At 39.3% G+C, this 26,092-nt stretch overlaps 1 protein-coding gene across 5 annotated transcripts in view; it reads left to right on the top strand.

The window, feature by feature from the left end:
- The window catches only part of NALCN (sodium leak channel, non-selective), a 617,081-nt gene that overhangs the window by 492,484 nt on the left and 98,505 nt on the right, over positions 1–26,092 (top strand). For all 5 annotated transcript variants that reach the window (XM_075590764.1, XM_075590763.1, XM_075590765.1 and 2 more), the window contains 3 exons: positions 1,147–1,283; positions 4,788–4,929; positions 22,475–22,548. In XM_075590764.1, the coding sequence (XP_075446879.1) occupies positions 1,147–1,283; positions 4,788–4,929; positions 22,475–22,548 (353 nt within the window). The remainder of the gene's footprint in view (positions 1–1,146; positions 1,284–4,787; positions 4,930–22,474; positions 22,549–26,092) is intronic.

A 26,092-nucleotide genomic window follows, 5' to 3' on the forward strand; every position in this document is an offset into this window, starting at 1 on the left:
CTACATCCCTAGCACTTTGTATAGCCCTGCCTTATTTCCTGGTGTGAGGCTGTTGCATCATTCCTGTTCATCTTGCAAACCTTTCTCCCTGTGATAGCATTGTTTTCTCACCTTCCCCTAATTGATGCAATGCATCCGCAAAGTTCCTATTCATTTCTGTTTGTGTTCATAACACAGTTTATCAGAACTCCAAAGAGGACACTTTTTGCATAAAGAAGGAGACACGTTTACCTGTCTGTGAAATCTCACTAGCCCAAGGTAGCCTAGGACAGAATAGTTACTCCTATCCAGACACTGGAATAGCGCTGTCTGCCTTTTCTGTGTCTAGATGGGTATGAGGCCACACGTTGGAATAATTTAAATAACATACGTTAGTATTTTCTGGCATTATTTCCCTCTCCTCTCTCCAGGGTTGCCACCTCCCCGGGTTTGACCTGGAAACTCCGGGTTTTCGGGCTCTTACCTCCGGGCTACGGGCTGCCGCTGTCAATCTCCGGGTGGCGGCGGGGTGCGGTGTGGTGCGGTGGCGGCGACTCTCTCATTCTCCTGCAATTCCCCCTCCAACTGCAGTAAACATGGCAGCCTGGCGTCAAGTGATGCCACGTTGCCATGGCAACGGGACGCTACGCGGCATCACTACGTATCATCGTGACGTCACGTAGCATCCGGTTGCCATGGCAACGCGGCATCATTTAACACCAGGCAGCCATGTTCACGGCCGTTGGAGGGAGAATTGCAGCAGGTTGCCGGGAGACACCGCGGCACCACGCCATCAAGTAAGGGATGTTTTTTTTCCTCCGGGTTGGCTTTCCGTGAAGGTGACAACCCTGCCTCTCTCTCTCTCTCCATTTCAGCAAAAGCCCTATCAAATAGGAGTATATACGCTACTTTATGCTACAATCTGATGTTACGCCTATGCAAATGCGATGTAGTTTGGACATTTGCATATATAATTAGCTTTGAGGATACCATATTAACTAAGGGAACATAAAGTCTATTCCTACTTTAGGTAACCTCACGTTAGGAATCCTGATTTAACACAGCTTTGTGGCACCACACTTTATCTGTATAGGTCTTTGCTGCCATCTTCTGTTCCTTATGTTCAGTGCTTCAATCTTTTTTTTTTTTTTTTATGCTTTTATTCAGTTAAAACAAAGTGAAGCTAATGCTGATACCAAAGAAAAATTACCCTTGCGTCTACGCATCTTTGAGAAATTCCCCAACAGGCCTCAGATGGTGAAAATCTCCAAACTTCCTTCTGATTTCACGGTTCCAAAAATAAGGTACCTTCTGTTTCATGTTTTTGCATTGTTCAATTTTTTTTATTTTTTTACACACATCACATTGTAGAACTTAGTTGTGACTTATGTGCTGTCTTTGACACCTACATAAAAAGCAGACATTTAAGTATAAGTATGTTTTTATACAAAAAGTGCCCATTTTAAAGTCCCTATTTTCTTCTGTGAATTTTATAGAATGGTATCTATGTACTATGGGTAGTCATGTAGTGTACATGTATACTTAAATATATGTTTTAGAACCTTGATTATAGTCTTAACAAAGTAAGTACAGACAGCACACACTAAGAAAGTCTGTGTAGCAATAACGGGTGCAGACGGGAACAGAGAGGACCCTCGTTCCTCTCAAATAATCAAATAGAACATAAATGTTCCCAGCACACCAAGAAAAAAAGAACTAATAAAGGATCAGCCAAAAAGTCAAATTTAATTAAACATTAACGATGCATATAACGTCAAACAGCAACAGAGGGACAACGTATATATACGGGAACAGGGACAAAGACAGGGATGGGGAAGGAAAGAGAGGAAAGGAGAGGAAGAAAAAAACACAGGAAATAAAAAGTGCAGGGCAAGGGGGGCAACGTAACGTTTCGGGGTACAGACCCCTTATTCTGGCCCGTTCCCAGGTAGACCGAAGTCTACCTGGTACTTCCCTTACCCTGTGACTAGGTCCCTGAAATACACAGTGACACACTGACACTAAATTACAATGGTAAATGAAACAATGGAATAACAAAGATATATAAAGAGCATATGAAGAGCTACTGCTAGTACTCCAAGACAGTGACACACTGACACTAAATTAATTTACCTTTGTAATTTAGTGTCAGTGTGTCACTGTGTATTTCAGGGACCTAGTCACAGGGTAAGGGAAGTACCAGGTAGACTTCGGTCTACCTGGGAACGGGCCAGAATAAGGGGTCTGCACCCCGAAACGTTACGTTGCCCCCCTTGCCCTGCACTTTTTATTTCCTGTGTTTTTTTCTTCCTCTCCTTTCCTCTCTTTCCTTCCCCATTCCTGTCTTTGTCCCTGTTCCCATATATATACGTTGTCCCTCTGTTGCTGTTTGACGTTATATGCATCGTTAATGTTTAATTAAATTTGACTTTTTGGCTGATCCTTTATTAGTTCTTTTTTTCTTGGTGTGCTGGGAACATTTATGTTCTACTTGATTATAGTCTTACATTTATACTCTAACATTTGGAATAAGTCAGTATTTTTTAGCAAAGTATGTATAATTAGTTTCATTACTACTTAATAGTTTTGAACTATAATACAGTAAACTGACCATTTTCTATCTGAAAATAATAATAACAAAAACTTGCTCTTGGATATATATATATATTTTTTTAAACTTTATTGTACAGTATATCTCAACTACTGCTATGTAAGGTGTTTATATTTGTATGATACAGTAGCTGATATCAAGTAGCCCCATTGCTATTGTGACGACTTTCCAGTATGAAGATATTGACATATTGCTGCCTGATTCTTAGTTAATAAACACAATACTTCCATTTTAGTCATGTCAATATCTGCCATCTTTTATAAGTACTCAATTAACTTACAACCTTGTAATCACCACACGGGCTCATATTCTACTGCTTTGGCTGGTATAGAATAAGCCCCTAAATGACCTTCCACCACAATTTTAGTAGTTTAACCATTTTCACTTCACTGCATTTATAGACATATATTCATGTATATTGCTAATCCTTCATGGATGCTTCTAGTGTTACAAAATAAAAGAGGCAAATGTAATTGATTTCCAACAATGTTTGTCCTCATCATGGATTGAGCTTTGCATGTTTGGTTTATGTTTGCCTTATTTGGTTATTCCCTGTTATTGCCTCTTTGCAGAAAATGAAGGAAATATTTTTTTATTGACTTTATGAGACAAAACAATTTAAAGATATGAAAGGATAGTGTTATCATCTTTACAACATATTTGTACGATTTACTATTCATCGTGAAAGGATACGTTATCCTTTTATGATGAATATGCAATGAACAACTGGAACTTGGTTAGAAGAGGAAGTGGTTAACACAATGGGATTTGAACCACTGAACCATGATCACATTTTTTCCCCTTTTTAATCTCCCATCACAAACTGTGTTCCCAATTCATTTCCGTTACCTGTGAATCATGGGGTCACTTATGATGTATCAACAAAGAAGATAAGTACTGCAACCTGATTATTTTTCATAGAAAGAGTCAATTAAGGTTCAGCAACTCTCACTTGGTTTGTATGTTACTCACTAGAGTAGCTAAGCTCTCTTTCCTTTTTTTTATCTTTTTAATCACAAATTGTATTATCTCTTAAGAGAAAAAATTGGAATAGTACAGATATGTGAATGAACACCAGTGGCTATATTCAGTGACTGGTGGATGCACTTTTTGCTCTCCCAAACTCCATTCAAGTGAATAGTAAATACATATGCAAAATGCTTATATGGAGGACCTACAGTAGTTGCAAGAGTTTAGTAACATTTTGGTACAAAAAAGACTATTGGAAGCTATTCGTCATGCATTTTATGCATGCACCTGTTTTTTCTGTAGATTGGTCATTATACAGTACATTTGTTAACCTGGTTTTGTGCATATTCCAATTTTGCATATACTGTACTGTACTGTATGTTAATTTTAATGCATATGCATCATTGTAGTTTGCAGAAGTAAAAAAACAGTTTTTGTTGTATGAAAACATGCACAGTCTGTCTGTACAATATATTTTGCTCTTATTAGTTGAAAGACCAATAATAGATTAGTACTTATGATTTGTGAGAAAGATTTGTGCATGCTCAGAAAAAAAGGAATCATATTACTAAAGGGAAGATACTGTACATTCTGTACTTGCAGCGCTTTTCTTTTAATTACATTAACGATGCCACCAGTTTTTGTCAAGTATAATTTGACATCTTTGTTATAAAGTTTTTTAAAAAAAATGAAATGTTGCCAAATGTATTTATAGAACTTTGTATTTATGATACATGCTGTTACTGATGTAAATTATGTTGTTTTTTTTTTACAAGACTTATAAAATGTAATTTGCATTACTGCTACCTGGCAAAGTTTAATACAGTATATAACTAATATTTTTTAAGGGCTAAGTTATTTTACAAGAAAGGTGCCAGATTAGGTCCTCATTGAAGCAAGTGAGACACACACCTAAAGCTGATAAATCCTCTTGAATAATCGTGCAAAGTCCTAAAATCTTGCACTTTTCTTGTACCATCAACCAGCCACTACTGACTACCAATATGAATTACTGTAGTTGCTCTATGTACCATAAAAGTTGTGTTTCAAATAAATTGTCTACTTTGAAGATCTGCCGTGTAATGTATTGGTTACATTTTCATCTCTGAGTGTAAAAATAGACAACATTCTTTCCTTAATCATGTTCTATTGTTTCTACTCATGAAGACTATTTTGTGATGCTAGTATATATTCAGCAGCTATCGTGCTATTATTTTTTTTCTCCAAGGGAAAGTTTCATGAAGCAGTTTATCGATCGTCAGCAGCAAGACACAAGTTGCTTGCTAAGGAGGCTCCCATCCGCTTCTTCTTCTTCCTGTGACCACTCCAAACGCTCCGGGATTGAAGAGAATAAATATATTGACCAAAAGGTAAAAACTGCAGTTAAAGATGTGGTTTTATGTTGGCAATCATTTCCTCATGGTGAGAAAGTGGCTTATGAAATCATAATCTATTATACTAAAATACAAGCCATTTTTCTGCTCATTATTAGATAGAATATACTGTATAAGAAAAGTACTCGTACAACTGTGGTTTATTTAAAACAAGCTCAATAGTTACAGTATGTTAAAAAGAAAAAAAACATAGAATATTTGACCTACTAAAGCCATCTTGTCAGAACATGTGCATTATTAGTCAGCTTTGGCCATATGTCCTTTTAGACTGTGGCTTGATTGTCACTGCTGGTTCATTTGTTCAGTAGCTTTCGAAGCAAGCAGGCCTACTACTCTTATTGATTCATTTATTTAGATAATACAAAGTCTGCTGTGAATACAGTATTCAACATGTTCCACTTGTATTTTTCGTGTTTAATATTGGTTCTGGAAAGACGTGAAATTGCCAGGCCTGCCGACACATTTCTCGGAACATAGGACAGAGTGTTAACCTTGGCCTCACCTTGTTGGCTGGGTGGTTCTCAAGAGATGTTGAGCGGGTGGAAGAAAGCGGGCTCGCAGTGCCTATGATGTCTGAGGGGAGAAATTGCAGAGGGTAGCATGGGTGCAAGTGGCAGAGGCAAGACACAGAAAGCCTGGGACAGTTGTCCTGGCTCTCTCCCCCTGTCAACGGCCCTGCCCATTCTTGCAGATTATGTTGCTTTACATGGTCGATGCTCTTAGCTTTAGATTTGGTCAAGGAGCACATAGCTTATCATAGCTTATCATTAATATACTATGTACATTGACATAGAATGTACATTGTTAGAGTGTATACAGGAATAAAAGAAGCAGCTGAATGAAAATACAATAATGTATGCAGGTACTGCCAGAGCTTTGTTGTTCTTGTCTGATAATAGATGTTGGGATATATCGCAATATGCTGCACTTGCATTGCCATTAAATCCTGTGTAAACTTTGTGGTATTTAGATTTATAATGGGATACAGTATCTTGGATTATCAGTGACTTAATGTAATTATGCTGGCTATATCTCTATACTGTACAGTACGTTTTGGTTAAAAATAACCCACAGTTTCCTTGATTCCAAGACATAAGTCTATACATGTCACCTGGGTTGTATCCAACTGTCACCCTAAGGGCTGTTATAAACAGCCGCACGTGCCTATGCGAACGCGTGTACACGTGCCGCATGCTTTTCATGTTTATAGAGCAGGGAGCTGTGTATGTGTGTGTATGTGTGTGTATATGCATGTATATGCGAGTATTTGTGTGTGCATGGGTTGTGTGAGTCAAAGGAAGACCTAAGCAAAAAATTTTAAAGAAAATAAAAGTTTAATAAATTTTTTTTTTTTGTTCCGCAATCATTGACACACACACACACACACACACACACATCCATACACACGCATACATGCATATATACATACACACATACACACATATACATACATTTCAGAGCCGGTAGCAGCGCGAAAAGATGAATTTCTTCATCTTCGCTGTTGGCTCCCCTCTCCCTGCCGTGCGCGCGCGGCCCTTCTATAGAAAGGCTGACTGACGTCAGCCAACTACAATTCCGTGCGCGCCCGCCAATATAGAACATGCCTAACTTATTATCCTTTGGAAGGGAAATTTGCATAATCTGTTAAGGTCCAATTAAGGTCAATTACACTATAAATTCTAGCACTATAAATGCCTAAAATTGTTTTACATTTTCCCACAAAACATCTGTAGAGCAGATAGTCTGATAATACTTCAACAAAATGAAGAGTAGAGTACATAATCCAATAAACTATATCCAAAATACATTTGGATGTATTACTGTAGTTCTGCTCCTTGTCACACGGGACCATTTGTATCTCAGTCACCTCATTCATTCATAAATTATTGTTACAAAGCCCTTGGATTTAATGGGGGAAAATATTACTAGAACACAGAATTACCTCAGTATTATTTACAGCAATGTAACTGTTGTTTTGCATAGTTTCAAAGTAGTGCGGCAAATTTAAACATTTTAAATGATCAGCAATTAATTTCTGCTAATGTCCTCTAAGGCAGTTGTTAGAACACTTGCCAGTTTAGGCATGATTTACAATACAATATATTATTGTAACTCAGCTATGTAAAAACAATGTATTCATACTGTATTTTAATAACTTAATTTTCTTGAGAAAAACAGGAAATTAAGGAATTAATATATTGTACATTTTATCAATAGAGAAGAAAGATTAGATACTGTAATTAGAGTGCTAGGAAAGATAATTACAGCCATTTCATATACTCTTGAGAAATATATTCATTATACATATATGAATGAATATATTTCTCAAGATATATAGGGACAAACAGAACAAAAAAGCAACGCCTAATTGGGGTATGACTAGGTGAGTGTGTTATGTACAATTAATATTGTGTATTAGAGATTTATGTGTTACTAAGTGACTATCCTAGTGGGCAAGTGTGAATCATATATAAAGTGTAAAGAATATATATATAGTATATAGTGGTATGTGACACCCAAAACAATATAATACAATGATGCAATATAGAACAATTAATAAAAAGAAAAATAAGAAAATATATAAAAAATAAAAAATGAAAAATATAAAAAGAGGGTAAAAACCAGTCCTCAAAATGAATGTCCAGTGATGAAAAATAAAAATAAAAATAGGTGTTGCGGGTCTCCGGCTGCTCTCAGAGGATTAACCACATCCGAATGGAATCTGCAGAAAAGAGAGAGGAGAGAGCACACGCCCCATAGTGTAAAACCGTAAATTTATTGAGGGGGAGGGGAAGGGGGGGGGGGGGTAAAAAATGCACTCACAAGGGTACAAGTATTAAAAGCATATTGTGATTATAATCACCACCATCCGGTAACTTCAACTGGTGCTGTGGAAGACCCTCGATCCCGAGATTGTATGAACCACGCTGTTTGCAAGATATCCTGGGCAGTTGGATAATGAGGAAACGATTTCCAAAGATCCCAGGGGAAAGCAGCCTTGCTTGCAGTTCTCTGTGGTATCCGGCGCTCGAATCAATTCCTGCTGCGCTCCGTGATGACGTAATGTCCGTGCGTCGACGTGATGACGCTCCCTGACGCATTTCGTCACACACGTCAGGGAGCGTCATCACGTCGACGCACGGACATTACGTCATCACGGAGCGCAGCAGGAATTGATTCGAGCGCCGGATACCACAGAGAACTGCAAGCAAGGCTGTTTTCCCCTGGGATCTTTGGAAATCGTTTCCTCATTATCCAACTACCCAGGATATCTTGCAAACAGCGTGGTTCATACAATCTCGGGACCGAGGGTCTTCCACAGCACCAGTTGAAGTTACCGGATGGTGGTGATTATAATCACAATATGCTTTTAATACTTGTACCCTTGTGAGTGCATTTTTTACACCCCCCTTCCCCTCCCCCTCAATAAATTTACGGTTTTACACTATGGGGCGTGCGCTCTCTCCTCTCTCTTTTCTATATATATATATATATATATATATATAATGGAAATATTACTGTATGCTCATTTGCATGTCTTAGACAGGTCTGCAACCCTGCTTTTCACCATTATCACTCAGCACTTCCACTGCAGCAAGGGATTCTGGGAAATGACATGCAAATGAGCACCCAGTGCCACCTTTTGCTTCAAAACCATTAACATGGTTCCCTATAAGCTTAAGCTTGCTGCATGGTCACAGCTTTGAGCACAGCCAGGGTTAAGATGCATAGCCAGTATACCCACCCACAGACAGCCGTTTCGACCTTAATGGGTCTCATCAGTGTGGGGTTGGTTATACTGGCTATGCAAAAATGAAGAAAGGATAGGTTTTAACATACTTAGTTAAGTTATAGTGGGTAAAAAAAAGTGACAAAAACCCTCCACAGCAAAGCATCTAGCAAATGGAAATATTACTGTATGCTCATTTGTATGTCTAAGACAGGTCTGTAACCCCGCCTTTCACCATTATCACCCAGCACTTCCACTGCAGCAAGGGATTCTGGGAAATTACATACAAATCAGGACACAGTGCCACCTTTTGCTTCAAAACCATTAACATGGTTCCCTATAGGCTTAAGCTTGCTGCATGGTCACTGCTTTGAGCACAGCCAGGGTTAAGATGCATAGCCAGTATACCCACCCACAGACAGCCGTTTCGACCTTAATGGGTTTCATCAGTGTGGTCTCATCAGTGTATATTTAGCTCTAGCCTAAAATGAAGAATAGTCTAGGCAACTTAAAAGACCATGGTAAATTGTAACTTCAAGAAAATGTTGATGGCGCCTTTAAAGAAAATTAAAGAAAATAAATGACAATTTAGCTTAGCAGAGTAATTAAACTTTCTTGTACTGTATGTCAGATTTAATTTTCCCATCTCAAAGCTGCAGTTTAGTTAAGAAAAGGTACTGGCATGTCTCAGGGATGCCTTTCTACAATGAAACCATAAACTAATTCAGATTCCATATTTATACATTGCATAAAGATGCAGCGGCCGTTATTCGAACAAATCTCGAATGGATTTCGAGATTTCCCTGTGATCCGCACAAGTTTTGCCGGGGCAAACTATAATGGCCCATCGGATTAACACAGCAGGGGTCCCTGTTGTGTGAGTCCTACCGGGGTCTGCCTGTCTGTAATAGACGCGCAGTAAGAGATAGGCTGAATCAGTCACTCTACTGTGTGCCTCTCACAGGCGATCGTGGGGGGTTTATTTAATTTTAAACATGACAGTAATGTAGCAGGGGGTCTCCGGAGCTGAACAACATTGATTTCAAGGCCGGGGACCCCCTGCTTCCCGAGATACAGGTCCCGTTATGGGGTGCCGGTATCTCCTATACATGGAAATGTCCCGATCACGTGACGCAAGACATTTTCATGCAGAGGAGATACCGGGGCCTGTATCTCGGGAAGTAGCGGATCCCCGGACCTGAACAATGCGGTTCAGCTCTGGAGACCCCCTGCTACATTACTGTAATGTTTAAAATTAAAAATCTAGTAAGCACCTATGCTCAACCCACCCCGTGCCACCACATACTGTAAAACCAACATTTATTTTTATAAACAAAGGATTAAAACCACAGGCCGGCAGGGGTACTCGGGTGAGCTCCACGGGTGTCCTCAGGCCCCACAGTGCACCCCGGGGGGGTACTCACAGGTGACTGGGGGGCCTCCGGGTCGTCCCTGCTAGGCTCCGTGGCTTCCAGGTGGTCCCAGCGGGTCCCCTGTGTTTCTCATTAGCTGCTTGTTTTGAAGATTGGCAGGATGCATGTTGCTTGGCATAGTGGCAGCTCATGCCCACTGGGCATGGGAGTGCCACCCTGCCAGTCAATTTTTTGGGTGGCATTTTTAAGATTAAAATTGAATGTGTTTTTTATTAGTGGCTTGTTTTTAAGATTGGAAGGATACATGTTGCCTGGCATAGCGGCAGCTCATGCCCACAGGGCATAGGAGTGCCACCATGGCAGTCATTTTTTTTTATTGTGCTATTGCTGTTGATGCCCATGGAGGACAAAGACGGTCATGAGGATGAGGACATCCTTCATCCTGGCAGAGGTAAGTGCTTGTTTAATTTACTTTATGTTCCTGATTTAGTGTATGTTTTATTTTAAATGGGCAAATGCACTATTTCCATATCTGGATAATAGTAATTTTGCCCATTACTGTACTGTATGTGTTAGGGGGGTTGTTGGGGGTACAGGGGGTGGGTTGTGTATTGGTACAATAGGTAGTACTGTAGGTATTTTAATGTTTATTGTTGGTAGAGGGATTGAGTGAAGGGGTAGTTGCCACAGGGTGGGTGGTCAGGCCTTGGTCTGTAGTGGGTGGGGTTAACCCCTCCCAATGCCCACACGAGAGGCCTAACCAACCATCCTGGGGCTATTACCCCCTTCACTCACCTATATGCTCCCAATAAACCTGGTAGTCTGCCCTAACCACTTCATTGCATTAGCGGTTAGCCACTAAGGTACAGGCATACCACGCATTAACGTACGCAATGGGACCGGAGCATGTATATAAAGCGAAAATGTACTTAAAGTGAAGCACTACCTTTTCCCCACTTATTGATGCATGTACTGTACTGCAATCGGCTCATACGTGCATAACTGATGTAAATAACGCATTTGTAACAGGCTCTATAGTCTCCCAGCTTGCGCACAGCTTCGGTACAGGTAGCGAGACGGTATTGCCATTCAGAACGTGCTGACAGGCGCAAGCGTGAGCTGGCGTTTGCCTATTGGGTGACATGTCCTTACTCGCGAGTGTACTTAAAGTGAGTGTCCTTAAACCGGGGTATGCCTTTAATGAAGCTGCTTACCTTTTATTTTTATTTATAGTGTGCGTTAGCAGGGTGTCTCCTGAGGTGAACAAAGTTGATTTTAGCCTCAGGGACCCCCTACTTCCCGAGATACAGGCCCCGGTATGGGGTGCAGGTATCCCTCTGCTTTGTTTAGAACCCACGTGGATTTTAACATGGCGGGGATACCAGCACCCCATAACGGGGCCTGTAACTCAGGAAGTAGGTGGTCCCCGAGGCTGAAATCAACTTTGTTCAGCTCAGGAGACCCCCCGCTCATGCACACTATGAATACAAATAAAATGTAAGCAGCTTCATTACCTTAGCAGCTATCCGCAAAGGTGCGTCTCTTACAGACAGGGAGACCCCAGTAGGATTAACACAGCAGGGACCCTTGCTGTGTTAATCCAATGAGCCATTAGTCTGCCGCTGCAAATTTTAAGAGAATCTCAGGCAAACCTCGAAATCCATTTCGAGAAAGGTTTGAATAACGGCCCCTGCATCTGTATGTCTATTCTTTGATATAGGGTCTCAAAAAAGATGGTAAAGAAAAAGTGAATGAAGAAATCGGGTCTGCACAGATACCAACAAAGAGGGCTGGCCAGAAAGCGAAATGTATAGGCATTAGAGAAGAGTTGGAGAAACAATTGCAGAATATAGCCTGATTATTTACAACTGCATTTACATGCATTGTCACTATGACAACATTTAACTTACAATTGTAAATGTAACATTTTGTAGTCGTTAGGGTGGCATTATGTTTCTGTTGTAACAAGCAAAGACAACCCATGTGCTTATGAAAAGTGTGATTAAATTAAAAGCAACTTTATTTAATCACACTTTTCATAAGCACATGGGTTGTCTTTGCAATTGGACCTTATATACATGTGTAGGCAAGTGCATACAGTATTTGTCACATACAGTATTATTCCATAACAGGCTACTCTTTTGAATTGTGGGGGTATCAATCTGTTTTAACGTCATCATGCGGCTGTGCTGGAGTTGAGTGTTTCTTTGGGAGAGTGTTCTGTAACGGCTCCTGGCTTTCAACACTAAAGTATGTCAGCTGTGCTTGCAGGGTCTGAAGGATCTGCAGGGTCTCATGCTCCTTCTGACTTTGTAGCTGTTCCTTCAGCTCACTGCAGCTCTGCTGTAGTCTTTAGTTCCTAACAACTTGAAATTTCAACTTCCTCTCATGCTGCCTCTGCATTTCTGCAGCACAGGTGCTCAGCTCGTGTGCTGGTTGTGCATAGGCTCCAGGCTCTTCTGCTGCCTTGTGAAGATCTTAAAGGTCCTCCAGATTGCGCTAGTGTTGCTCTTTCCTTTGCAGCACTTCTTCCTGCAGAACATCTATGGATCATCTCCTCCCCATACAACGCTCAGTGAGGCTCATGTTCTTTTGTTTTAAGGTGTCTGATTGCAGCAGTTACCCATTTGGACCGCAAATCTGGCCCTGATTCTCAATTCCTGGTCTGGATTCCTTAATTTTAGCCCCAACTGGTGTCCTTCCAGCTGGGACTTTGGCACAGTATACAGTACCATGCAAATAAATCTAAAACACATACCGTATGTTTACAGTTGGATTTAAACGTTAGATCACCATAAAAGACCTTTAATCTAACAGCAACATTATTTGGTACAATATAATTCTGGTTTCCAAGGGGACAAAGTGGTTTCTAAGCCGCAGGGTGCAAATTACATCAAATATCTGCTAATCAAATCTCTTGCATTCAAACTGTAATGTTAAACCAAACCTTTTGATACAATCTACTTATTTGTTCTACATTAGCTATACAGTACATCTAAAATATGTACAGCATATGCTTCACAAAATGTTATATAAGAGTAATGAAGTGAGCAATGAAGCAGTTTATTATTTTAAATGTTTGCAATGCATCTTTGGTTATCAAACATTTTAAAACTTTGTAATTTCTAAGGTTGCCAATTGCAATGCTGCTTTGAAGCTTATTGAATAAGGGCCATAAAGTTGAATTGTGAAATTCCTAATAATAACTTTAGTGTATGTTGAGTGAAAATGGATAATTTCCTGATACTGTATATAGACCTGAAAAAAGGCATAGCGCTAAAAATATCCAGCCAACTTAATAGCTACAATATTTTGTTTAAATAGGGAAACTCTCATTCACATATGTGTTATAGAGTGAATAATAAGTTAAGTAGAATGAAATACATGCGTTGATGAGAATTGGTAATATCATAAACCCAAGTACGATTTTCTTAATGCTTTGGGCCATTAAAATGTCAAGATCTAATGGAAATGTCTCTTGATATTTACCTAAAATAAATATTTTCCATGATTTGCATTGATAAATGACCAGTGATTATTGCAAATACTAGGTTTTAACATCATTTTCAAAATGCAGCTTTACTTTTCACACACATAAAAGAAACATGTACTGTTGTTACCTTTATATAAAAGTAATTTCCAGTTTAAAACGAACCGTTCTCACTCATAATGAAATACTGGGTATTTTGCAGAAATTAATATTCAAACGTCTCAAATAGCTTCCATTCAAACACATTTAGACAGTTGATTTGTATATTCCAAATATTAGAAAACCTTGCTTCGAAAAAAGTCTATTTCCCTGCTCTCTCCCTCCTCCTCTCCAATACTGGGAGACTTTTATTTGGCGTACTTTTAAATTGTTCGATTTCTGGCAAATTTTGCAAAGTTTGAAAGTGAGGGTGAAATGTTTGCACATCTCTACTGTTGGAGTAAATATTGGCACCCTCAATCCTATGACCTATAAACTTCCCTACCTAACAAACCCTTCATTCAAGCGCTGATCTATTTATGACCAACTGTAATCTCATCATCATTCTCTTTACCCAAATCATTTTTCAGGTTCTTAGGAGGGAAAGCAGAGCAATGTAGGCCTAAAGACAACAATGGAAATAGTGCGCTTCAAAAGGTGAAGAAAGTGAAAGGGGAAATTAACAGAACTACCACCAAATAGTGTGTATGATAAATATTTAAATATGTTTATATACTTCAGAAATTAATAGATGAATATTAAACAAACAAATCAGCCCATAAATAAGTGTAAAAAGTGTCAAACAAAATTCACTTAATGACTTCTTAAAAAGGTTCTTAGTGTCCAAATGTATCAAAGGTGTAAAGTGCTTCACCAATGGTGTTTCAGGTTCTTGAAGCCAACATCCACAGCTTCTGAGGAAAATAAACGTCTCAGAAAGTGATCTTAGTTTCTGTTGCTCCTGAACACCTCCATCTGCTGCTCCATAAGAGAGGGGCTTCAGTTCTCAATCTAAAAGCATGTGTAGTGTAGAGAAAAAGAAGCACAAAACCGCTAATCGTGTCATACAGCCTCTTTACTGAAATGTAAAAAATGTATTGCACTTAGAAAAATAAAAAAGCAGTGGGCTCATTACAGGAATTCCACTACCTCAATAGCTAATGTCTTCGGGTTACCATCACTGATGTGCATGTTGTTGGTCTGTAAATGTGTTGAGGGATTTACAAAATATATATTAAATACCACCCTATTCATGTTAACAAATTATAATTAGTCAGATCAGCAAAATTCACAGAAAACAGCATGAACAGGTTACAGCTGTGCAGTAAATCTCTCTCTCTCTCTCTCTCTCTCTCTCTCTCTCTCTCTCTCTCTCTCTCTCTGTATGTATATATATATATATATATATATGTATATATATATATATATATATATATATATATATATAAATTCAAGGATGACTGCACATCCCTCTGTGGTAGGCTGAGCGGTCTGTCACTCACCCAGGGACAGCCAGTGAGGCTGCACATCCTTCCCCCTCTGTGATAGGCTGATCGGGCCTGTCACTCACTCTTGGACAGCCAGTGAGGCTGCATATCCCTCCCCCTCTGTGAATGGAATGTAGAGCAGTGTGCACATGGGGCAGGAAGGAGTGCAAAGAGAGGGGAGGAGGGAAAGCAAGGTGAATAGGAGGAGGAAAAAGAGAGACAGCAAGGAGAAGAGGAGACGATGAGTAGGAGAGGAGGGAGTGTAGTGTACACAGAGAGGAGCAGACACAGTAACTGAAAAAGTGGAGATATTTGTAGCACTTTAAATAATATACAAGTATATCAGCAATACTTAGCTTCCCACGGTGCACACGGAAGAGCCAGGATCACCATCCGGCTCCAGAGAATATCTATAGAAACAAAGCAAGTGCACCTAAACAAAATAATATCTTCCGTACCTACTGTACAGTAAGTCATAGGACTCTACCATGGAAAAGTGTGTGTGTACATAAATCTTTAAAGCAGCAAATGTGGAACATATTTAAAAATACCAATGGAACCAGTTTCCTTTGGGAGAGGACAGTTGACCCTCCTTTCCCAGAAATATACAAACTGTTTATTGTAAGAATCCAGCGCAGACTCCGCCCCCGCCAAGCTCCAGTCGCCTGATTGGCTCTATGTTCTTTCCTGCCTGCAACCCCAAGCCGGGCACCTGATTCACCGTTCCTCCTATTTAGGCTCAGCCCTTCCACCAAGAAGTTGGCTGAGCATAATTCCTATGTTCCTGCACTAGCCACAAGCACCCAGCCTTGCTACTCCATGTTTTTGTTTATCCTGCTTGGAATTTACTTCTCCTATACTCGACCTCTGCCTGGATCATTACTATGCTGCTCTCTCCTACTCTGACCTCGGCTTGTGACCTCTACTATTCTTAACTCTCCACTCCCTGACCACAGCATATGACACGTACGACCCACACCTCTCCAATCCTGACTCAGCTACCCACGACGATGAGACCCGCATTCCGGATGCGACATCGCAGCTTCAGGTCGGTGCTTCTACATCCCCACCATGGCCCTGTGGTCCCGTCCAGTTTGTGGCGAGCACTCTGTTACATTTAGTGCTTCTATAAAAATATCACAATGGCCACTGCTCAGCATGGCAATCAGAAGCACAAACATCATTGAAATACAGTATATTCTTGGAATTCATGTTATACTGAGAGGAAGCGTCATCACAGTTCCTTATTTGCTCTGTCTTGCAGGTGGCCCTTTGAAGAGCTCCCTGGGATAGTTAACATTATTAGTTAATGTTTTTGAAATAAGGTAGTTCCTGAAAGAATAGCTAATGTTCATACATCAGCTCTTAAGGGATTTTTTATTCAAATGCAATAGTATAGATTGGATACTACCCATAGAAACTCCCCATGACGTGCATGGGAGTTTCTGTATGGTGTGTCAAGTTGGCACTATTTCACAATTTCATCAGAAACAATTGCCTTGGAAGTGAATCACTGCTGCAGCTGGACAATTCCACTGCTTGTATAATATCAGGATGATTGTATACAATAATATAGTAACATTAGGATGTTGATCCAAGGAGAAATCTGATTGCCATTTTTTGGAGCCAGGAAGGAATTTAATTTTCTCCTTATGAGACATCGTTGGATTATACAGTATTTCACTATGGTGTTTTGTTTGCCTTCCTCTGGATAAAAATACTGTATATACAAATATAGGATAAAGCACAGAATCTGTCATCTAAATTTAGCATAGGTTGAACTTACTACTGTATGTAACTATGTAATGGAAGATGGAACTGTGCATCTACTGTAATTGTAATCCTATTCTATTTTTCTGTTCTCTGTTTCAGATATTAGCATTCTTACTGGTTCAAATATTAAGATCCATATATCGGATGACCGCAATTTCTTTTTATATAGCAATAAATAGAATATGTATATTAGTATATAGGCATCCTGTCTTAAAACAATTCTGTTGTTTTACTTAAAATGATTGCAGTTTAAAAGGAGAAAATTATCATCTCAAGGGTTTTAAATTATACTTTTAAAAGCACGTTGGACAATATTATTGGATAACGATGCACCAGTCAACAATAAATAGTCCGATCCAATTGGCAGACAAGAATATGCAATACTGTGCACAGATAAAAATCCACCTGTATAATAGAATAGAGTAAATGAAAAGAATATAAAATATTTAATATCTGGGAGAAGAGAAGGTGTTGAATAGTTTAAAATGAAAATGTGAATAGGCAGCATTCATACTAACTTACAGACATTTTACATGAATGTATTATTTCAATTAAATTTTATTTATAGCTTTCACCTCTTCAGGGCATAATTAATAATAAAAGCGACCTATTTCTTGGCATTTTTAAGTTCCACTGATTTTGAAAAGTGGACTTTAAACCAGAAACATTGTAATAACCGCATTAGATATGCAGCGTCAAACTGTTTCTGACCTCAATCAATCTTTCCACTCACACTTGTAATTCAGAGGTGAAACACCTGCCGAATTATTTTTTGGTAACCATGGCTTTGAAAGTTCAATCAGCAATTAGCAAAAGATTAATAACAAAGATTTTAATATGGCTGACCTTTTCTTTATACAGTAGATCCAGATTCAACGTGACACATTTGCACTAATTCTACAGAGCCCAGCATCCTTTGAAACAAAAAGGAATGAATAGATGTAGGAATAATTGCAGATAGTTGTAGTAAATATATGCTTCTTAACGTAGTTTTCTAAGAAAATATAAAATAAAAATGCTATATTTGTTTACAGAGCAGGAACATCCAAATTGGTTGATATCCTTCTTATTTCCTAAGACTAAGGGGGTAATTCAAATGCCGTAAATGGGAGTTTCCGGACGATAACAGTGAGATAGGTCATATTAAGAGCATATTGAATATGACCTTAAGAGAGACACAATAAACCAGCACATACAGAAGTAACTTATAACATGTATCTGCTTTTGGACACGGGGTTGTTTTGTTTTTTGTTTTTTACCATATTACCAAATTTTTGTGGATTCTTAATGGTGTTACCTACATTCTGAGAAACCTCTTACCTGACAATAATTTCTCATGAATTGCCCAACTTAACTACTGCACTCAAAATGTATTCACCATGTCACACCTACCATTTTTTTAATGCTTCTGAGTAACTACATCTGACTACACAATTCACATATTGAACAATAAGATGTGCAAATTGTTTGCTGAAATTAGCAAATAAGGCTAAATTTGCATTTATGTGTGAGCATTTTAACAAAAATGGCTAGCTTCATAAAAAAATTGCAAGTACCAAAGCATGAATAATAGGGGGTAGGGTATAATGATTACACAATACATGGGTAACAGTTACACATAGAGATGTGAGGGTTAGTGGGCGTCTCTCAGCCTGTGGCAGGTTTTGATATAGTGTTCAGACAGTTCTGCTGAGGTTTCATCTTCTCCCAGGAGGATCGCTATTTTTTGGTTTTCTTCTATATTATTAAAGTTTTGGATAAGAGCTGTGAGATTCTACAAGTGCAAAGAAGAAGAAGCAGGCACACGGTCTTACTCAAAAGGAGGTTTAATATGCCATAAAGTCCAACGTTTCGGCAGTCAAATACTGCCTTTCTCAAGGTGAAGGCAGTATTTGACTGCCAAAACGTTGGACTTTATGGCATATTAAACCTCCTTTTGAGTAAGACCGTGTGCCTGCTTCTTCTTCTTTGTACTGGTACATTTGGGACTACAGGAGCTCCCCAGGACCAGCGCACCGGCAGCTAAGTACCCCACCTCTATTACCATTGATATTGAGTGCGTGTCTCATCCTCTGTCTATAGATTCTACAAGTGGACACTAATCACTTCAGAGTATTGTGTGCAGTGCAGCAGGAAGTGTGTTTCATCTTCTACCTCTCCGAGCTCACATTGCCGGCACAGTCTCGTCTCCTGGGGCTTCCAGTTCTGTCTGTGTCTGCCTGTTTCTATTTCCAGGCTGTGGGCTCTCATTCTGTACTAGCACAAGGTCTGTCTCTGCTTTGGATCTTTTACCTTCAGTAGGTAGGGTGACAGAGTGTAATCTCTTTGTAGGTTGTGTCAGTCTGGCATGTGAATGCAATGATTCCCAGCACAGTGGCAGTCCGTCAGTTTCTTCCAGCAGTTGTGTTGAGAGTCCTCCACGAACGACGCCCAGAGCCTCCTACACCCGAGATCCAGCGGGTCTCACCTATGCGGCCAACCGCTCCCCTAGGCTTCCGGTTCACACCTGTCTCAGGCAAGTGTCCCCCCGACGTTTCCTCCACTTCCACGTCTCCGGAGCGCTTCTCACTGTTGCTGCTTCAGAAACGCCGGAACTTCCGCATTCAGACTGCAGAACTACTGTAGCTCCCTTAGGTCAACCAGGGGTTGACTTTTTACCATTACAATTCTGGTAAAGTAGGCAAGATTTTGGCAAAATTAGAGAAATTCTGATTAATTGGAACTTTTGCAAAAATGTCACCAAAAAACAGAAATGCAAGTGAGGTAACATTATGTTTTTTGATTGAACGCCATGAGTTTAATTGAGGTGGCTATGTTAACTCGGTTCCAATTCTCCAGAAATAATTGCATACTTCAGTAATATGGGATTTTTTGGGTTTGAACCAACAGAAGATATTTTTAAGACCAACTTTCGGGAGTTGCTGTATGCTCTAAATATGAGAGTTTGTTTTTCACCTTCCTATATAATTATATTTACTTCTCCCTTAAATTATGGATGACTTATTTCTGTTTGCATCCTCTCCATTTTATACAATTTCTAATTCATACTGAATACAGCTCACTGACAGCTCATTCTACATCTCTCTTTCATATTTTCTTTTGCAGCTTATCTACTATCTTCAATTTCACTGCTTCCTGTAGTGAAATTTTCATTACTCATACTAGCAAATGTAATTATCCTAAACAAAACATTTCTAAACAATAACTATTCAATGTCTCCCAATTCAAGAAAAGTACCCAACACATCCTTTCAGAGCCCAAATTCATAATCCTTCTCTTTTCTCTATCGCAGCTTCTATGTTTCTGATTTTATATGTTACCTTTTTCCTTACCTTCAGTATACAGTTTTCATTCACCTGTCTGGATGTTTGCTGTGTCTGCCCAGAATACCTTTACTCAATCTCTATTGCCTTAATCTTTGTTTTTTTTCTGGTTTTGAGAATCTTTCATTATTGTGCAGTGTCCAACAGCGGATTTATTTTTCCATGTGTACCAAAAATATGAATATAATAGGAATAATAATAATAAAGGGTTTTCATTTGAGAGGGAACATGAAACTTGATTTCTATATATTACACATTCAGTTATCTGACCACCACCTTATTCTGTTTGTAAGTACTCTTGTCTCTCCAGTAACCGACTTTTTCTTACTAAATAGATAATAATTATTTTTTCCTCCAGAACTTGCTTCACTCTTTTACTTTGAATCAACAGAAATCATATAATTGCTTGTAGTATATACTTCTCTACGTATAACTGAATAGATCTCCAACCATGATTTTCATTTTCATCCTTGATCCCATCACTTTTGCATTTGTGCTGCTGATTTTCTCTTGTGGAATCTCAAACTTATTTTCATATCTATAAAATTCTTCACTCTTGCTTCAACTTTGTTTCTCTTATTCCTGCTTGTTTATACATTGCTGTTATTTTTTTTATGCAATCCTTATCTCTTTCCCTTTGATTTATATTTTTTCCTTTAACCTTCACTTTTTTCTTATCATTTCCGTTCCATAATTTCTTAAACTGTTGTCTGTTTTTTTTTTTTTGGACGGTTTTCCAACTTATTTTTTATTGAAAGTTTTGATAGGGTACAGAACAAAGACAGGGGGGACAAAGTCATTATGCAATATGATACACCAGCAAAGTTTAGATTATACATACTGTACATTCAAGGCAGGTGAAAGGTGAATATAAATCTCGACCCCTCTGGTTAATCCATGCGGGTGATACTAAGTATACTTGTTGTACAAAACACAAAACGGTTGAAAGGGCAAGCATTGAGACAGGAGAAGAGGTGTGGGGAGGAAGGGGGATAAAAACTTGGTCCCTGCCAGATTGCCAGTAAATTTGGGGTGGGTCAGTCCCCCACTGACATCGGGGGAGGGGAGGGGGAGAGATTTAACTGAACGGGGGATGCCTATACTGTAGCTAGGTCTGCCATTGGAGCCAGTCTGCCCTCAAATCGCAGCCAAGGCTCACACACTAGCGCGTATTTGCTGCATTTTTCCTTAAAAAGGCTCTGAGTTTTTCCATAGCTGCTACATGCCATATTCTACGTTTAAACTGTTGGCCATTTGAATAGTTCCCTGGGCTAGATAACTTTAGTAGTTAATGTCTCTGAAATCAGGAATGTCTAATAGTAACATGCAGTAAACAATACTGTTATATATCAGTTGTAAAACTCCTAGGCTCTGAATCTATAATACTCCTGTTACTTTCACTGACAAAAACAGGAAATGCAATTGAAGTTTGTTTATTTATATACTTACAGTATTTTAGGTTTCAAGATCTTAAACAAACAAAAATATAGCTTGGAGTAATAACTGATATAGCATGCCAGATTTGCAGGTCTACTAAACATTAACCCAAAAACTCCCAGGTTCACTACTGTGGAGATTAGCCTTTCTGCTGTTACACAGGGACTTTGGGAATTCTTAGCCATGATTCTCTCAACCAGAGCTCCTGTTATCCTTAGATTGTAAGCTCTTTGGATCAGGGACTCCTTTTCCTATTGTTTTATGGCTGAAGCGCTTATTCCCATTGAGTTATAATAGTATGACATGTGTATTACAAACGATATGTACCTGGATAGCGTTATATAAATAAAGATATACATACATCCTTTTATGTTTCAAATTATGTTCTACTGTATATCTGCACTACCACGTTTGAGGGCTTGGTAAAACCTACCATGAGAAACAATAACAATCTATCCCATAGTAATCTTTTGGGTACTGCAAAATGACACAGAGAATCACAAGCTAACCAGCTTGTCAAGCTTTTGCCACTCTATTCTTACTAAAACATAGCATACATTAAGGCCTATATTTACTAAATGTGCTCTTCCATTAGACACCTCCAGACACCTTATGGCCTATTTACTCTAATGGGTTATATGGTGTCTTCTGGCACTGGAAAGTGTCCTATAGAATCACACTACTTAGTAAATATGGGCCTAAATACCCAGGTATTTACTTATGTAGCTCTACAGATCACAGCCCTGACACATTTCACACCCACCATGGGTTTCATCAGAAGGAATATTTTGCTCCACCTAATTGTACATAGAATTATACTGTGATATTATCAGTGATAGTAGTATTAGCAATTAGTAAGATAACGTTTTTAATGCGGGTTTATACAGAAGTGACTACTATAACTAAAATGTATTCTTTTTGTTTTACAGCTTCGCAAATCTGTTTTCAGTATTAGAGCAAGAAATCTTCTGGAAAAGGAAACAGCAGTAAATAAAATTCTCAGGTAAATATACACTATATTCTTATCAACACTGGAAATTAGAAATTCAACTATTCTGAATTATAAAGCCTGTCCTAAAATACCTGACCGAGCACTAGTAGGTAAATATTCTGGAGGTTCAACAACTTATTGCCACGCTGGCATCTGTCTCTCATCAAGTATTGCTATAAACTATACAGCTCTTTTCAATGTTTCAAAGTTTTACAGTAGATGGAAACAAGTTGGGCCAGATGTAACTGTGATATGTGCTTTTAATATTGGTCGCAATAAAGGTATTAGCTCATATTTGCAAAGCAGTGCTAAGCCATAAGACACTTTCCAGCACCGGAAGACACCTTATGGACCATTTACTTGAGGGGGGGGGAATATGGAGGAGCCGCTTATGTATCTATTTGAGCATGAGAACATATTTCAATGCAGAAATTGAAGAATACAATGTCAACTAGAGGATCAAAAACTTGGCACTTGCTTATATTAAAATGTAAATGATAATGTAGAAAGTCACGTGGCAATTGTTTGATCCACCAGTTGACTTCTCCATTCACTTGAATGGCCCACAAGATGTCTTTCGGGACTGGAAGGTGTCTTATGTCAGAGCATCATTATTTTCTATTGATACATGGTGCCATTGATGTTTGCAGATGTCTAATGTATTTATGTAATAATAGAACAGGGCATTACTGGCCAATAATGCCCTGTTCTGAGGGGATTATTACTATTATAGGCTAATTGAATGTGTCTTTCATAAATATTGACACTTGTAAATGTAACCCTCCCTGCCCGACTTTTAGGGAAATTACATCAGTGTACAATAATTGACTACTCAGCATATGTTACCTTGACTCAGGGTGATGGATTCAGGTGGATGGGTGATGAAAAAACAAAGAGAATACAGCGTACGACTCTCATAGGGTAATAATGTTTGTAATTAACAAGATGATCAATTAAACGGTAAGTATTGTGCGTACATCAAGGAGGCTCTTTTAATGCATTTCATGTAGTTATACACATGGGGTTACCACACTGCAGATGAAAAATGAACGACCGTCAGCGCCGAGTCCAGCACCAGATGTGTTTGTGGAGTAGCTGGTCTCTCTATTGAGCAGGTTGCTAGCATCCAAGAGGACACAATACTCTCGACGTAGAAGGCACACGAGCGTCTCCTCTGATGGATGATCAGTAGTTAGACCCCATCAGCAAAAGCTGAGTTTATAGAGGAAACAAAGTCCTGTGCTTCAGCAGTATCTACACCCAGTGGCCTCTGTTGTAACCACACAGCATCACGTTATCATAACCATATGGTATCTGTCAGAGTACCGCAATGGTGGCTGCACGCACTGATGTAACAGTGATTGAGCCGTGATTGAAAATAGTATCCAGAGAAGACTCCAGTCGGGGACCCTGTTCAGCGATATTTAAGCGATGGCAGATATTCTCACTATTCTATCTACCCTGTCCTGATTTTCTGCAAGCAGGGTGTGCCCATACTGAGCATTCTGGGTTTTACTAACTTGCCAGTTAGGAAGAATCTGTTTGGAGACTAGGGGCTATCTGTGCAGAGCACTACAACAAAAGTGCACCTGACGAAAGCTGTAGCAAAATACTACCATGGTCCACGCACTGATCTTTACACTGAGATATATGACTAGATAAACTAATGCTCTGTATGTGTAAACAGTATATTTATCTATATAGGCATGTGTTATCCTAATACTTGACAGTATGATGTCTCCCAACAATATGATCACATAAACTTAGTGAACAGGATTTACTGAATCTTTGTTACATAACTATATCGGTATATTTGCTCTAAACCGAGTCACTAGGATTTCATCCACTCTCACAGGATTGTCCTGGTTAATAATCAGGATAATCCTGCCCAGCATAAGAACACTCTGTTGTTCTTTCTTAACATTTGTTATGCAATATTATAATTATATTTAACACCTTATTTTAATAGGACATTTAATAAAGTAATTAGTTTGAAACCACTAATTTTACACTACTGTGGTAAACCTATAAAGGACTTATTTTCCCTTAGTACCCCGGTGTACTCTAAGTTATGGGCCTTAGCCTTACATTTTAACCAATGACCCATGAACATATCTACCACATAGTATCCCCCGCAACATAGAGGTACTCATATCCTCATGTCTCCTTGACCTTATCCTGGATCATAAGATTAGCCGCGTCAGCTTACTGTATGTCCCATTGGAGCACCAGTTAGAACCCAGACTAAAGGCTCCTCTTTAGGGAGCTTAGCCATGTCTCATTGCATATCGTCACTAAAAATGGTACTCTAATTCTTCAGTGCTCTGTAGGTAGGCCTCATTTTGGTCAGAGTTCATGGGGCCCCCAGACCACCATTGCCCAATTTTACCTCGTCGGCCAGACACCATGCGTACCAGACCAACTTCTGGATACCATCCAGCAGAAAATTCACCTTGGCTTCAGACCCCCTTGTACAATATTTGTCTACTCAGCATAGGTTATCTTGCTTCAAGGTGCTGGGTTCAGGCGGCTGGGCAATGTAGTACAACATCAGTCTTTATTCATGTTCCCAGGCACGGGGAGATATCACACACATACGACAATGTTGTACTATTGTCTCATGGTTATTTATGAATACTGTGCGTGCTTAAGTGTGCACTCTTAACACTCAGAGGAGGTTGTATCTGCTTGGTTGCATTTCTGGTATTTGACCCGGCCCCCCTTTGTGGACTAACTTTCGTTATACCGCATTTAAACTGGGTACTTACTGGGATCCTGGCCAGTTCTCTGCAGGTGAAGATTGTACCTGGTCTTCTGCTTTTGGTTCTAAATAATTTTGAGGGGGTTGGCTTTAGATCTGTCCAAAGTCAACTTGCTTGGTTTCGGTTCTGGTTTTGACTTTGCATGATTTAACATATATATATATATATATATACAGTGCTTGACAAATCACCCAAAAATCTACTCGCCGAACCAAAAAATCTACTCGCCACCTAGTCCCGCCTCTAATCCCGCCCCCAACCCCGCCTCTAATCCCGCCCCCAGTCCCTCATTTTTCAAAAAACAAATTCCTAGTAAGAACATTCGTTTTTGACATTAGTTTATTTATTGTATTACATTATACTACAATTAGTCGTGTGTGTGTGTGTGTGTGTGTGTGTGTGTGTGTGTGTGTGTGTGTGTGTGTGTGTGTGTGTGTGTGTGTGTGTGTGTGTGTATAAATGTCGAATCTAGAAAAAAAAAAGCCAGAATATTTAAAGCAGCAATCTTGCCTGGGATCTTACCTGATCCGCAGTCCCTCAATGTCCAGGTACCCTCATTCCGGCAATGTTATACATTGGAGGGGATGTGTTCCCTACCTGTCTTCTGGGTTAGGGGGGGGGGAGTTCCGATGTCTTCAGTGTGAAGCTTGAGTCAGATCTGGAAGTAAGCAGTATAGGTTATTTCAGTGTAGTATAGAGCAGTTAAGATATATAGGGTAAATAAGATATCCAGATCCCGAGTGTGAGAGAGTGGGGGGGAGAGAGAGAGAGTGTGGGGGAGAGAGAGAGAGTGT

The sequence above is a fragment of the Ascaphus truei genome, chromosome 3 (genome assembly GCF_040206685.1).
Source record: "Ascaphus truei isolate aAscTru1 chromosome 3, aAscTru1.hap1, whole genome shotgun sequence".
NCBI lineage: Eukaryota > Metazoa > Chordata > Amphibia > Anura > Ascaphidae > Ascaphus > Ascaphus truei.